At 50.1% G+C, this 14,094-nt stretch overlaps 5 protein-coding genes across 5 annotated transcripts; 2 read left to right on the top strand and 3 right to left on the bottom strand.

Annotated features, from left to right (window-relative positions):
• Positions 1 to 96: 96 nt before the first annotated feature.
• On the bottom strand, positions 97 to 1,164 carry BDV17DRAFT_266920 (mitochondrial 37S ribosomal protein bS18m). Its single transcript, XM_073758318.1, has 3 exons — positions 946 to 1,164; positions 620 to 873; positions 97 to 546 (listed from the first exon to the last, which is right to left on the bottom strand). Exons 1-3 carry the CDS (start codon positions 1,085 to 1,087, stop codon positions 346 to 348), a joined length of 597 nt encoding a protein of 198 aa, XP_073614256.1. The 5' UTR covers positions 1,088 to 1,164; the 3' UTR covers positions 97 to 345.
• A 278-nt stretch (positions 1,165 to 1,442) lies between these two features.
• BDV17DRAFT_282670 (putative mitochondrial respiratory complex I chaperone (Cia84)) lies at positions 1,443 to 3,925 on the top strand (the record flags this gene model as incomplete). The annotated part of the gene is made up of 2 exons (XM_073760238.1): positions 1,443 to 3,652; positions 3,754 to 3,925. The coding sequence occupies 2 exons, from the start codon at positions 1,443 to 1,445 to the stop codon at positions 3,923 to 3,925; spliced, it is 2,382 nt and encodes a 793-aa protein (XP_073614255.1).
• Positions 3,926 to 4,200: 275 nt separating this feature from the next.
• BDV17DRAFT_127815 (glutamate dehydrogenase (NAD(+))) lies at positions 4,201 to 7,938 on the bottom strand. Its single transcript, XM_073754103.1, has 4 exons — positions 7,425 to 7,938; positions 4,525 to 7,358; positions 4,365 to 4,465; positions 4,201 to 4,305 (listed from the first exon to the last, which is right to left on the bottom strand). Exons 1-4 carry the CDS (start codon positions 7,744 to 7,746, stop codon positions 4,272 to 4,274), a joined length of 3,291 nt encoding a protein of 1,096 aa, XP_073614254.1. The 5' UTR covers positions 7,747 to 7,938; the 3' UTR covers positions 4,201 to 4,271.
• On the bottom strand, positions 7,939 to 8,795 carry BDV17DRAFT_127814 (uncharacterized protein). The gene has a single exon (XM_073754102.1). It carries the CDS (start codon positions 8,596 to 8,598, stop codon positions 8,131 to 8,133), a length of 468 nt encoding a protein of 155 aa, XP_073614253.1. The 5' UTR covers positions 8,599 to 8,795; the 3' UTR covers positions 7,939 to 8,130.
• Positions 8,796 to 11,650: 2,855 nt separating this feature from the next.
• On the top strand, positions 11,651 to 14,030 carry BDV17DRAFT_127693 (cytochrome P450). Its single transcript, XM_073754101.1, has 7 exons — positions 11,651 to 12,174; positions 12,233 to 12,415; positions 12,472 to 12,812; positions 12,873 to 12,994; positions 13,043 to 13,326; positions 13,394 to 13,495; positions 13,548 to 14,030. Exons 1-7 carry the CDS (start codon positions 11,772 to 11,774, stop codon positions 13,742 to 13,744), a joined length of 1,632 nt encoding a protein of 543 aa, XP_073614252.1. The 5' UTR covers positions 11,651 to 11,771; the 3' UTR covers positions 13,745 to 14,030.
• The last annotated feature ends 64 nt before the right edge of the window (positions 14,031 to 14,094 follow it).

Raw genomic sequence — 14,094 nt, 5'->3', positions numbered from 1 at the left:
GGAGAGTGGAAGACAGGAGGAGCTCTGTTGACCCGCTTGTTGCCTATGCGATCGTCATGGTGCACTGCCAGTACGAGAGAATGCAAAACAATAGGTAGACGCAGAAACATTGACGAATATCGTCACGCCTGGTTTCCCGGTATTATATATGGGCTAAATTACATGTTTGATTCCCAGCGATCTGTATACGTCTGATATAGTACATTGCTCCCTGTTAATGCCAGCATTCGTCGTGATAATCGAGAAGGAGTTAAGAGAAGAAAAGAAGACAGTATGTGCAATCGGTGGATAAGAAGGCGATCGAATATCAGTTCGCTCTCGCAGTGTCCCCCATCTTGCCTCGCCTCAGAGACCGACGCTTTCAGATCTCTGCTTGAATTCGGCGAGGATCTCTGGATGACGGTGTACACTCGGCATAAGACCGATGCCAATAGCTCTGCGAATTGCCTTCGCAACCTTTCGCTGGTTCACACCGCGTAGGCCAGTCATCTTCCTGTGCTTGATACGTCCCATTTCTGTCATGTACTCGGACATGATGGTGAAGTTCTGGAGGTCGGAAGCAGAGAGAACGTTAGCCAGAGTCCGTGACAAATCTTCTTTCTGTGCATCTAAGACGTACTTTGTAGAGGTGAATGGGGTTGAGATTGAGAGCATCAAAAGCATCGGAGGTCGGAGCGCTGCGCTTCCTCCATTTCTTCATCTCGGCAGGGCTGAGATCATGAGGGGCATAGATATCTCCGGCCTTCCAGTCGCGCGTTTGGAACTTTTCTAGGGCTCGATTGTCGGCCTGGGCCCTCTGGCCTTGTCTGAGTTTCTCGCGGTCTACTGCTGTTGGGCCGATTGGGCGACGCCCCGGCGCCGATCTTGTAGAGGCTGGGTTCGAGCAGAATCAGAACCATGCCACAACTCGAATTTTTAAGTAAGAGAGCGGCAAAGTTGACTTACCGGGACTAGGTGTGGAAGGCCTTAGGATATTCTGCAGCGCACTCAGGCCGCTCTCGGAACTTGTTGAATTGAAACGGCAGGCTGATTGCGCGGTCGATGCAGTTGTGCGCGATGAGGGCAATGAGAAAATACGCAAAGACATCTCGCCTGATAAGCCCTTGATAGCCCAGAGCTGGCAAACACGAGGAGTTGGAGAATTGGGGATTGGGGAGAATCAGGGTGAGTTTTGAACGGAAGAACGATTGATCGGAATTCTGTCGGCGCGCCAAGACCTCCGCATGCACAATTTCCAGGACTTGTCCGCAGCTCAAGCTCAAGCTCCGTCATCCACTCAACAGTCAACGCTCTCCCTCTGCATGTTCTTCCCGATTGCCGGCTTTCGGTAATTAGTGCAAGCTAATCGAGCCGTCTTCCCCTCGGATACTGCTGAATGTCACTGGAGCCGCCAGTCTCCTCTCAATCGCGTCGACCGGTAACTACTGGCTCGTTTGGCCAACATGCAGTCCCAACTTACCAGGAGAGTCTTCCGAGCTATTCTCAACAATGAGCCACTCTTGTCGCGTCAATGCCACAGGCGGTGCCTGCATACGGTTAGGCAATCTCGGTCTCGGAGAGTAGTACCTGTGCCTTTCTATATCCAGCGACGCAGGTTATTCGCTTTCAACTTCAAACCTACTACGCCACCGCCCTCAACTCTACCATCTGAGATCGGCTTAAAGCCCATGAGCGACTTGCTTATATCATTGAGGGACAAAAGCAGGGGGCCAGAGAGTGATATCCTAGCCAAAGCATTTCAGGACTTTTTCGAGACGCGCGCGACGGAACCGGGAGTTATCACTGATTTTCAAGCGCAATTGTTCAGTACGACATGGTATCATCTGCAAAATCGGGAGGGCGATCTGGAAGTTGAGACTTGGCAACAGGCTTTTTGTGACGAAGCTCTAGGAAACGTACTGTACGTGTTGTCTGAGGCCGAATGTCTCCCTCAAGCGCGTGACACAATATCAAAATTCGCCCGTTCTGTGTTTACCGCGCTGTTTGAAAACTCCGATGCCGACTGGAATCGAGTTGACCAATCTGCGATTCTTGCATACATCGACGTGCAAGCACTTAATGGCGATCCGGATGAGGCACAGCGAACTCTAGAAAAATTCTGGCCTAGACTGCGCGATACTGACCCTTCGCCTTGGCTGTCGGTGGTACGAGGGTTCGCGATGAGCGGCGGTACGCGCCACATTAAGCAGATTGCCAAATTGTCTAACAAACACGGATTCTATTTCGATTCCGCACAGCAGGAAGAAATGATCCAACATCTCGTTAGACGGAGCTCAGATGCTGTCCGACTGGTTTACGAAAGCCCTTTGGCTAGCGGCCAAGAACCAACCATACCGACAAAGATAGCTGCTATCAAGTCTGCTATATTCAAGCATGATACCCCATGGGCAGAGCCTATTTTCGAATCCATTTTGTCCGAACCTATATCAGAAACTATAGGGATTCGGCTACTTTGGGCTGCGGCGCACGGGAAAGACGCGTCGCAAATTGCGGGAATGGTTGAATCCATGGCAGTGTCAGAAAAGCAACCAAATCTGCAAGCGTCTGCCTCGATGTCATGCGTGAACGACATGATAGAGTATGCTATCTCGGCCAACGATCCCGTCCTGGCGGATGGCTTCATATCATTAGCGTCTACATGGGGCCTTGAATCTGACTCGCGAACCCACTTGCTCCATCTCGAGTCTCGTATTCAAGCTGGTGATCTTCAAGGAGTACTGGCATCCCTTGGTAGCATTGACTCGCTTGAGACCACAAACCCTGAAAATCTTCCCCTTATCAACAAACTTATCATCATGCTTTGCTCGGTGCGGCAGGACGAAGCAATCCTTGACCACATCACATCTATTCTTGATCCATTGTTCGAAAACAACACGCGCTTAGAGTCGGAAACACTCACGGCACTAACCCGCACCCTCCTACACCATCACGATCTCGAAGCAGTCTCCGAGCTACTGCGCCCACGCCTAGGCTCCTACGAAACAGAAGAGAAAACCATGATCCGCAACGCAATCACAGACTTCATCCAAGATTCAAACCAGGCAAGCGATCCCGCCTGGGAAGCATACGAGCTCCTGCGCCTCGCCTTCCCCGAAACGGGCGTCCGCACCCGAACCTCAATAATGACCTCCTTTTTCCAACGGGACCGCAGCGACCTCGCCTACCTCGTCTTCGGCCACATGCGGCAAGCCGAGTCCTTCTCGCAACGGCCCAAACCAGATACATACGCCCGGTGTTTCCAAGGCATCGCGCAAACGCGCGATGCACAGCACCTCGAACTAACGCACAACATGCTCAAGCTCGACACAGAAGTCGACTTAACCACGCGCCTCTTAAACTGGCTCATGCTCGCATACGCGGAATGCGACATGCCCGAGAAGAGCATGCAGATTTTCAAAGACATCCTGCAGTCCGAGGAAGGACCCTCAAATCACACTCTGTATTTCTTCTTCAGGACCTGCGAGAAACACCACAACGGCACGCGCGAGGCTATCAAGATGGTTGAGAAAATGAAAGTCCTTGATATCGCGCTCGATCGCAGGCTGTACACGGCTTACGTCGAGGCCCTCGCTGCACAGTGCGAAGTCGACCTTGCTACTGAAGCCATGGACAAGATGAAGGAGGTTACGGGCTTCCCGCCGAACTCGCATTCGTAAGTCTACCACCTTCACCCTCTCCCTCCCCGCTTCCGCTTCCGCTTCCGCTTCCGCTGCATTAGCGGTGCTCAGACCAAAATATTAATCGAATATCTAGAATTGGACACCTATACAACGCCATCCCCTACCAATATTGGAAAGACGAAGTCGAGAAGTGGGCTAAGGCTAATCATTCTGAGCTCTGGGCCCAACTCGAGGGAATCGAGCGTTATGAGGACGAGGGGGGTCTCAGGTTCAAGATACCTAGGAAGGATGTGCCGAATTTCTAGTTGTGTATGATGACTGATAATCATCGATCAATGCTAGGCAATGTTCATGCCCAATCATGTTCATATACCTTTATATGTATATACTCATGTATTCTTACGACATATATCAAGCTGCCCTCTGTTCAAAGTATGACTCATGCCCACCCAGTGCATGACTGCTTATGCTCGAAATGGACGAATCATAAACTTGTATTGAGATATTGAGATTGTATTATCATAGCTTTTTTGTATTCCCTAGACAGAGATCGAGTCATGACGATTGCTCGTAACGCTGCAGATGTACCCTATTGTGAACCGAACATGCTTTATGAAACAGAGGATTCCTTAACCCATTGTCTAAACAGGTTTATGCTTTGGACTGTGCAAGTCTTTTGGTCATGCTGTAATTCGTGTTGTTAGAAACGTGCATCAGGGAAGGGGAAAGTTGGGTAGCACTTACAAATCAAAGAACGAGAATTGGCTAGGACCGCTACCGTATTCATACACGAAGCGGCTAGCAAGATGGCTGCCGAAGATTGCTCGCAAGTAGTTCTCAGGAACCTGGACATTCGTCAGCATTCTGCCCCAGAGGAGAAGGGAAAGTACAGCAAGCAACTTGCCCGTTCGAGAATTGTTTCAAGTCCAATCTTGTCGAGAAGCAGCTTAGGCAGAGCAGTGTTGAGGACCGACCTGCGGAGCTCAACATTATCCCATAGATCGGTCTTTTGCAGTTCTTCATCGAGCTGTGTGATGGCGACACTGAGCCTATCACTCAGAACGCTGCGAGGCAGACCAGTCTGCTCATGCTCGCGCCAAATCGCCTCGAACTCAAAGGTGGCATTCTCCTTGATGACTTCCTGGACTTGCTTAACATAGTCGCGGTAGAACTCAGGAACAGTGCCGTCTTCCCCGACGCACATGTTCTTCACGAAACCATCATCATCAAAGGACAGGGAAGCCAAGACCTCCAATGACGAGGAGGTCACACCACCCTTGTTAGCGGACGCATCTTTGAAAAGGATACACCCAGCCTTCTCAAGCCGAAGCTTGGCATCCTGGGTGATGAACAGGTTCGCTCCCTCGACAATGTAAGGAATGGTGGATTTGCCGTTTTCGATAAGCTTGCCAACGGTGGAAAGATCGATTGACTCGGGACGTCCACCACAAGGGACAAAGGTGTCGTATATTGACTCCTTGCGCAAGTGGAACAAGTTGCGGAAGATCATTCCGTTGTGGACGAGCTCTCCGTTCGGCAAGTGCACATTGCTCTCATCGACCAACACTCGGTAACCCTGCGGAGAAAGTTTCGTGGCATCGAATTCAGAGATCATCGCACGCTTCTTGGCAAGTCGCACCAGCTCGTCACGGTCAAGGCCCTGGGGGTCTACAATGACACCAGATCCGTCAACAATCGCGGAGTACTTCTCGTTGGCTAGGAGGATCTCGTTCGAACCGAGGTCACCGTCGGGGCCGCCTGTCTGCAGCTTCCGGATTGTGGAGGGGTCAATCTTGAGCTTGCGGTAGATTCCAATAACATATTGGCGAACAGACAGGGTAGTCATTCCATATGTATCGTGAGGAATACCACCAAGACGGGGGCTCTTTCCGGTGAAGAAGGACTTCCACCAAGGAGCGCCGCGATTTCGCGCATGCTCTGTGGCCCAATCGACCAACTCTGCCGTGTTCTCATCAGGCCCCATGAAGAGGATCTCATCCTTGCCGTGCAGGTCAACAATGGGATCCTTGATACCGGGACTAACCGGCGGTAGCAAAAGATCCATGATACTGTCGATATACTTTTCGAAAGCTACACGAGCTTTGTCCTGATGGTCCACGTCTAGGAGGATAACTCCCTTGGCTCCACCCTCGGGTATATCCTTGTTCTTGCGCTGCTGGGTATTGGCGAGGTTGTAGTTTTCGTCGAACAGTGATCGGGCATTGATGCTGTATGCCTCCTTGTTTCGGCTCTTCACAATACGAATACCACCTCGGGCAATGTCTCGGAAGCGGAGGTGGAAACCACGAAACTCGGAGCTAATGACCAAGAACATTCCGTACAGACGCTGAGGGTACTCGTGTTCAGGAAGGAAGTGTGGGTCGAGTCGGAAGCTGAGGGCAACCTTGGTGGGTGTGAAGAAGTTTGTCTTGAGGATTGAGGCGTTGAAAACGCGGAACGCGCTCATTACCATTTCATCGTGCTCGTTAGCAGCTGTGCTTGAGACCAGTTGCTTCAGTTGGCGGCTATCCAGGACCTGATCGACCTGAAGACGCAGATAACTCAGTGTCGGAAGGAAGTCGTCTTCAGCTGGGCCACGGGTCTGCACATAATGCGTGTTCGCAAAGTCAAGGTAAAGCTTGTGGATGAGGTCCGGATATTTGTTGACAATCTCGGCGATATAATCAGACGTGAACGTCTCCGTACGCAGTCTCTTCTTGATCTTCGCCAGAAGCTCCGCGTGTGTGCTGTTGTTTGAATCCAGCAGATCGGTCAAGGAAGTGTACTCAGAGCCGAGACGGTTCAAGAATTGCTGGACAAACACCCAAGCGCAGTGGGCGTAGATGGTCTCTTGCAAGCTAAGACGTCCGCTGGCAAAGTGATGCTGGAACCTGTTCTGAGGAACACAGTAGAGAAGAGAGATTTCCTTGATAATCTGGTGGATCGCAGCCTCGATAGGAGGGAACTTGGCGGCGATTTCTGCGTTCTTCAGAGGACGTAAGTAAAGGGAAATGACTGAAATGCCGTTCGAGAAGTTCTCCAGATATTTCCGGGAACTCGTCAGGCGGTAGTAGTGGTATAGGTCAGAGAGCGCACTGAACAGGCCCATGGCGGAGCCCTGGCGATAGGCGATGACAAGACGCTTTTCGCGGGAGTTCTCAATGTCGAACATCTCGATGACGGGACCAGCCCGAGAAACGGCATTGCTGATGATCTCCTGATAGACAGCCTTGGTGTTCGGCGTCGCTTTCTGCAAAAACCTCTTCTCGCCGATGATATCTATGTTTGTCTCTTGTGACCCCGGGTTAGGGTTGGCGAATTGGCACTTGTACACGAAGTAGCAACGCAGTTGCTGTCCGTCATCACCGGGGACCGGCGTTGGTGAACGGAAAGTCTCAATTCGATAGCTGTGGTCATGAGTTGAGCCGTCAATGTACTTTTTGTCGATTCTCTGTTCGTAGCCAGGACCACCAACACTTGAGAAACCAGGCTTGCTGGTGTCAATGTATACCGCATGGTCTTCAGCTTCCTTATCTAAGCGAATTTCGAGCTTCTTGTCATCACGGGCGTAGGCCGCGACCTTGGCAGCATATAGGGAGAGAATCTGGGTGACAATGGCGTCGACAGTCTCCGTCTGGAAGTAGGTGTCATCGATTCCAAGCTGGTTGTAGAACCATTCTGTTTCCCCAACAATGAATTCTGCGGGGATAAATCCCTTCTTTTCCAGCTGATCCATGACTATAAAAGTATAAGGCGTTAGTAACAAAGACTCAAGTCAATCGTATGAGCCATGACAAAACTCACCTTCCTCCATCTGATGCTCTTTACCCTCAAATTTGGCAGCGATATAGCCTGGGTCTTCTTCAGAGAGGACTCTGTGAGGGCTACCAGGAATGGCTAGGTGAGTCGGCTGAGGTGACGGAATACGGGCATCTGAACCCGCTACAATGTCGAGAATCTTGTTGTGTGGTTGTCTCTGGAATCCAATTGGAGTTCCAGTGCCTGATGAAGCACCGTCATTGCTGCCGTGGACTTGTGGAGCTGGCCGGACGGGCAGCTTATTCGGCTCATTGCCGTTGACATGCACATCTGGTAGTGATTGAAGGGAGGATGCTGGGGACACCATGACGAGGAAAGAGTGCGACGACTGCTTTTGGAACGTTCAATTGAGAAATAAAAAAGGAGAATACTGCTGATGATAAGGAGTGAGCTTGAGAACTGGCGGGGAATAGTCGGTAAGATAAGGCTAAAGAAAGAAAGAGCGAGGGAAGTGAGGCAGTAAGGGTAGAGCCGAGCAAGTCTATGAGCTCCGGCGGAGATTGAATAGTTTGGGGAAGCTGAAGATAAGAAGGATACACAGAAAGCGCAGGGGATGCACAGCCCAGAGATAACAGTATGAACAATGGATAGCGTGAATCTCTGGAATTCAATAAGAAGCAGGCTTACCTTCAATGCTTGCCGTGAATGTGTCAAAGTTGAAAGTCAGCAATTCGAGACAGCGTGGTGGAATTCACTGATATGACGAAAGTGAAGTGGGAGAGCTTATCGGGGAAGGCGATCGAATGTGACAGACCCAGTTTGATGTCTGAGATGATGTCGCAACAACGACGGTCTTGACTCGAGATAAATAAATACAAACATGAATCGAAACTGAGCAGCTGGGGCTTTCTGGCACTTTATATAGTAAATCCTGGCGGTGCCTGGTTGCGACTGGGGTCATTGTTCCAAGAACTATAGGACGGGACGGTGTATTTATCAGTGTATTGCGATTACAGGATCCGGTGCTATGCGCGATCAGCCACTTCAGGTACAAAGCCGGCCCGGCGAAGCGCTCTCGAACTCGACAAGCAGGATCCTGAAGGATTCTTGGTTTTTGATGTCTTTGAAGAGAGAAATTGTGATTCTCCTCATTGTATTCTGTCACTGAAGCTCTAAGTTCACTTGTCATACCCTTTCTCGAGTATCTACCTGTGAGCATCTTCAAACCTGAAGCTCAAGCTCACAGGTGTCTGACAGGATGTAGTCATACAGAGTGGAGCAGCCCCAAGCTGAGTAAATCCGGTTAGTGCGTCTTACCTAACTAGCTTCGGCGTTCCAGGAATTGAAAAATACCGCTTCGTGAAGACGTGATTGGCCCGTGAATGCTGAAATTGGAATAATTGCCTCACACCTCTGGCCGTGCGATGTCACGAGTGTGGCCGCTCTCGATATCGAAGACACAGTCACACACGCCTCGACAGTCTCGAGTCCGTACCTATCAAAGACGGCTGGAAGACAGATTCAGGCAAAGAGTCCAGAAAGGGGCCAGATGTTAAGAATCTTCTTGCTAGTAGTGCGGAGAGAGCAACGGCCACCGCTTCGAGTTCACGGGGATGATTCGTAAAAATGATACCATGAGGCCCAATCAGCTGACATTGCCGGTCGTGTGGCCTGGCGCCCTCCACTTAGCCGCTTTGAAGAGCTGGAAGAGGTTTCCAAAGCGGAATTTCTGTTTGTCACGATGGCTTCGTTCTTGCAAATCATTGCTGCTTGCTGCTGGCCTTGCGGTGCATCCCTTGTTCCTCCTGTGTAATCATGGCAAAGCATCAGAAAATGCCTCATTGCGACATATGTGTATACAATATCCTTCCTGTCTTTGTATACTGGTAGTAGATACTATGTAGTAGCCCAATACTATAAATACTTGATATCAACTGCTACTGAGAGACAAACAGTATGCGGGGATGGCCGATCGCTCTGGTGCCTGGATCCTCGCGGCTGCTATCCTCGATCATGGCTAGTGTTTTGCGGGGGAGTCCCTCTCTCTCAGCATCAGTCTGCCTGGGGTTCATCTTTCTCCGCCTCTCATTTTCTACCTGAGTATCCATATTTCATATTCCATACAGGTGCGAAATCAGAATACTACCCAGACTTCATAAATGCCTCAATCCCCCCCTATTATTACCCCATTGAAACTGCATCTGGCGCACACGTTCCCCAACATCTAGACCAGGTGGGGTTCCTGCTTCCGACTTCTGCGGTCTTGGGGCGCTCGGGCTCTAGGAGATGAGGTAATGATTGCACTAGCCCCGCGAAGATGAACTTATATTCGTTCTCTCCCTTCTCCATGCGTCCACTAAATCCACTTGGTCTGGCAGGTGATTCCGACCCCAGTCCGTTCGATGCGGTCGAGACGTCTACCTATTCTGTATGCTTTTTCAGCAATGACGTAGGTTCGTCTTGTCCACGGATCTTGGAATAGACTCAAGAGGAAACTATCGCGGCAAAGGCAGCTCGGTTGGTTTCCATCGCATGCCACGGGGTGCTATGATAAGAGCCTAGAGCCATGCAGCGGTGAACAGTGTCCAATAACCTCGCATGTCGGAATCAGAGGATAAAGAACCTCGGCCTTGACGCCTTGTCGCTGACATTCCTCTGATGGCGTGCGATAACCTCGAAGTGATAGATCTTACTCTAGACTGGCATAGATCACAACTTTGATGGACGTCGCGGTCTGTGGCCCTCGGGCTGACCTCTTGCATGCATTATCAGCTGGCCCGGATTGCATCTCTGCATGTTCATGTTTACGGCCGAGGACAAGCAACGAATCATGGATAACGAACTTGTCGAGATAAGGCACTCTCTTTACAAGACCTCCGCCTCGGCACGACCTTGCTTCAAACCGACTCTGGTAACGACGAAACATGCAAATACTGTACAGATTGTGGGTTTGATGCCGGCGCGTGCTGATTCTGACTTCGATGTCAGATAAATACTCCTACCGTTCGTCTTTATAATGCCAACTGTGCCGTGAAACGATCAAACGTTGAAGTCTGTGCAACTCTCTATGAAGGCCTTTTAGGACTCGTTTCAGGCAAACATTGTCGCCAGTCATGCTTGCCTGTGATCAACAAAGGGTTTTGTTTTGGTCGAAAGCCCTTTGTTGACTGAATTGTCAAAGAACAGTCCCCTATATGTGCCGTGACCTTCCCAGCTTTTTCGATCCGAAGTGGAGACACTGTGAGAATCCGCTTCATGGCTGACTTTCCCAGGACCATTTCCATTGATGAGAATGAGACCATGGTGAACACTCTATTCCAGGAGCATGATAAGCACATCCCGGCTAATGGATGGTTTGTCGAACTTCCAGTTGGATCCGATGTAAGTCTTCATCGGCTGTACTTCCTTGCAGACAAGTTTGTCTCATTTTTTCCACCAGAGGTAAGTTCGGAGAAACCGAATCCTACGGATTTGGCTGCAGCGCTCCGTGATATGTCTCTATAAAATGTCGGTTGCTTCTTGAGCGCTGTTCTTCTATTGACGCACAGAAGGGTATTCTTCTGTTTTGCATAGATAATTATGGCTAGGGCTATGGTGTGAGGCCGCCGGCAAGGTTCCTGCCAGAGAAATAGAGCCCGAGAAATGAAGATGCGAACTTGAGAATTTCCTTGACGTTCTGGAAAGTCAGCAGTAGTATAACCTAGCAGCCAATTCTTTTGCTCAAGAAGGCAAGTGACACAGGGTTAGGACTCGCTGCCCAATCCATATCCATAGGTATCTCAGAGATTCCCCCTCACAGTAGTTCATTCTATCTTCATTCAAGACCTTATATATCGGAATTTGTCAGGAAACACTTAGGGCTGAGTACCCGAATATCACCACCATCCTATATCCGTTGAAACAGCTGCTAAACTGTTAAGGTGCGCATCCTGCTCGCAACTCCGAGCAACTTACAGGGGTATGATACGTGAAGATAAGCTAATCCACATTCTTGCTTATGATAACCCGCATGATAAGAAGAATAATGAACATCAAATGAGCATCGTCTATTTCGCTAAACTGCTTTATCCCCTGCCACTACGGGCATGTTGCCGTGTTCAAGCTAGAAGCGTGCAGAGGCAGGGATTAGGTGGGAGCGCCAAATTCTGAAGACGCAGACTACTCGACGGTTGCTGCATGAGGCTATATCTAAAGAGGCAACGTCCCGTGCTTGAGGTTGCAGAGCTGGAGAATTGTGGTGTAGTACAAGAGGGGTAGCCGCTCACCAAATGCTGAGGTGATGGTTTGCTGCATGATAGCCTACGGGGACAAAACGACCTTGGACCATGAGCATAAATACTCGATGGACACTCATATCCGTGATAGTGGGCGACACTCCTCGGTTTTCAGACAATGGCTCGATACGCTGTGCCTCTCGTAGGCGCCGTCACCGGAGTCGCTACCCACGTCCTCGTCTACCGCCACGGAGAATGGGACCTCAAGGGTCAATCAATCCTGACAACCTATGCGATTCTAGGCGTTACAGCGGCTGCAATTGATTCATCCTATGTGCGCGATGTATTCGGTTTGTCCTTTCCCCAGGCATGGACGCTGAATGCCATCGCCGCCCACATTGCTGCCGTCTACACGAGCATGCTTATCTACCGTGCATTCTTGCATCGCCTGAATGACTTCCCAGGACCTTTCCTGGCCAGGCTGTCTACGCTCTACGTCACATATTTATCCGCTAAGAACTTCCACTTGTATAATGAAGTGGAAAGACTTCACAAGGAGTTCGGGGACTACGTGCGATTAGGTATACATCCTTGACTTGATCGGACATGGATGGCATACTGACTGACCTCATTCGACAGCCCCATCCGAACTCTCGATCATTGACCCGGAAGCCGTCATTGCACTATACGGCCCCCAATCACAAGTTAACAAGGGCCCGTGGTACGGCGTCCTCGCTCCCCACGTATCTTTGCAAGGAGAGCGAGACAAGAAAGCGCACGCTCGTCGTCGAAAAGCGTGGGATATGGGCTTTAGCAGCAAAGGTAGGCAGTGTACTCAAGTCTTTGCATGAGGTTGAATCAAAATATCAATCCGGTAGCCCTCCGAAACTACGAAGAGCGCGTCTCGAAGTATACAAACCAGCTCATCAACGCAATTGAGCGCGCCGTTGAAACAAGCACAGAATTCGACATGTCCAAATGGTCAAACTACTACAGCTTCGACGTTATGGGGGACATGGCCTTTGGCAAGTCCTTCAATATGTTAGTCAACGGCAAGGACACATACTTCTTGAGTGCTCTGCATGCGGACATGGTGGGCGTTGGGCTGTTCGGACATCTGATATGGCTGTTCCCATTTTTCAAATCTATTCCAGGACTCAATACGCAGTATCTCAAGTTCTGGAATTTCTTGGAGGACCAGATTCATGATAGGATGAAGGTGAGTCCGCTTCTGGGAGACGACTCACTACATGCATAGTTGGCTAAGAATCAAGTATAGAATGAGCCGGCAGTCCCGGATGTTTTCTCCTGGATACTCAGGGACTACAACGAGGGGCCGAAGACAGCTCAGGATACCCTGAATCTCCACGGTGACTCGTACCTCATTGTGGTTGCAGGAAGGTACGTCGTAAAATTTGAACCGGGGGACAATAGAGCTGACTTGCCTAGCGATACAACAGCCAGCACTTTAGCGATTATCGCCTTCTACCTAGCAACAATTCCAGACTTAGCCAAGCAGCTCCAAGCTGAGCTCGAAAGACACAAGGACCTCTCTCACAGGACGCTCGTCGAGATAGATCTTCTAGAAGGGATAATCAACGAAGCACTGAGGCTTCACCCAGCCGTTCCGGGAGGAACCCAACGGGTCACGCCTCCAGAAGGAATGCAAATCGGGGACGTCTATTTACCAGGGAATGTCATTGTGCAGAGCCCTCTGCACACAATTTTCCGAGGTTCACCTTCTCTACTCTACGGATAGCTTGGCTCTAATCCAGGATGCCACTGACACGATTGTAATAGATCCTCGCAACTTCGAACGCCCCCTCGAGTTCCTCCCAACTCGCTGGACAACAGAGACACATCTAGTCAAGAACAAAGCAGTCTATATACCATTCAACGCAGGTATGCTCTTGACCATAGACCGATATCCAGTCAGTGCTGAACAGGAAGCTAGGACCCTACTCGTGTGCCGGCAAACAGCTCGCTCTAATGGAGTTGCGCTCAGTAACTGCAGAAATATTCACACGATACGATGTTAGTTTGGCCGCCGGTCTGAATAAAAAAAGGTGGTTGAGTGGGCTGAAGGATACATTTACGCTGGTGACGCCTCCATTACCGTTAGTTTTCAGTCGGAGAGGCAAGGCCGAGTAGGGGGATATTTTATTCACTGTGTAGTTCAAAATTTCTAAATGCATTTGGGATTTATAGTCTTGCTGGTGCTTGGAATGTTCTTCGTCTTTGCGTCGTCTTAATAATCACTCGATATTAGTGCCTCAGGCAACATTTAATGAACCGCCTCAGGCCTATCTCAACCCTTACCTCACTCTCAAGTTCTCATCATCATCAGTCAGAGCTCTATACACCGCTTGTCATGCCAAAAAATGATCACCGTCTAGGGGCGATGTATCTTCAAGCGGTGTGGTCCAGGCCACCTCAACGGGGCTGGATAGTGTTTGCCTGTGAAGCCGCGTGGCGACAGATCAACGTCTGCCAGCGGCCCA

Source organism: Aspergillus undulatus, assembly GCF_047715775.1.
Source record: "Aspergillus undulatus strain CBS 261.88 unplaced genomic scaffold BDV17scaffold_34, whole genome shotgun sequence".
NCBI classification, from domain to species: domain Eukaryota; kingdom Fungi; phylum Ascomycota; class Eurotiomycetes; order Eurotiales; family Aspergillaceae; genus Aspergillus; species Aspergillus undulatus.
The sequence above is the reverse complement of the archived record's forward strand: the minus strand, read 5'-3'. Positions and strand labels throughout refer to the sequence as shown.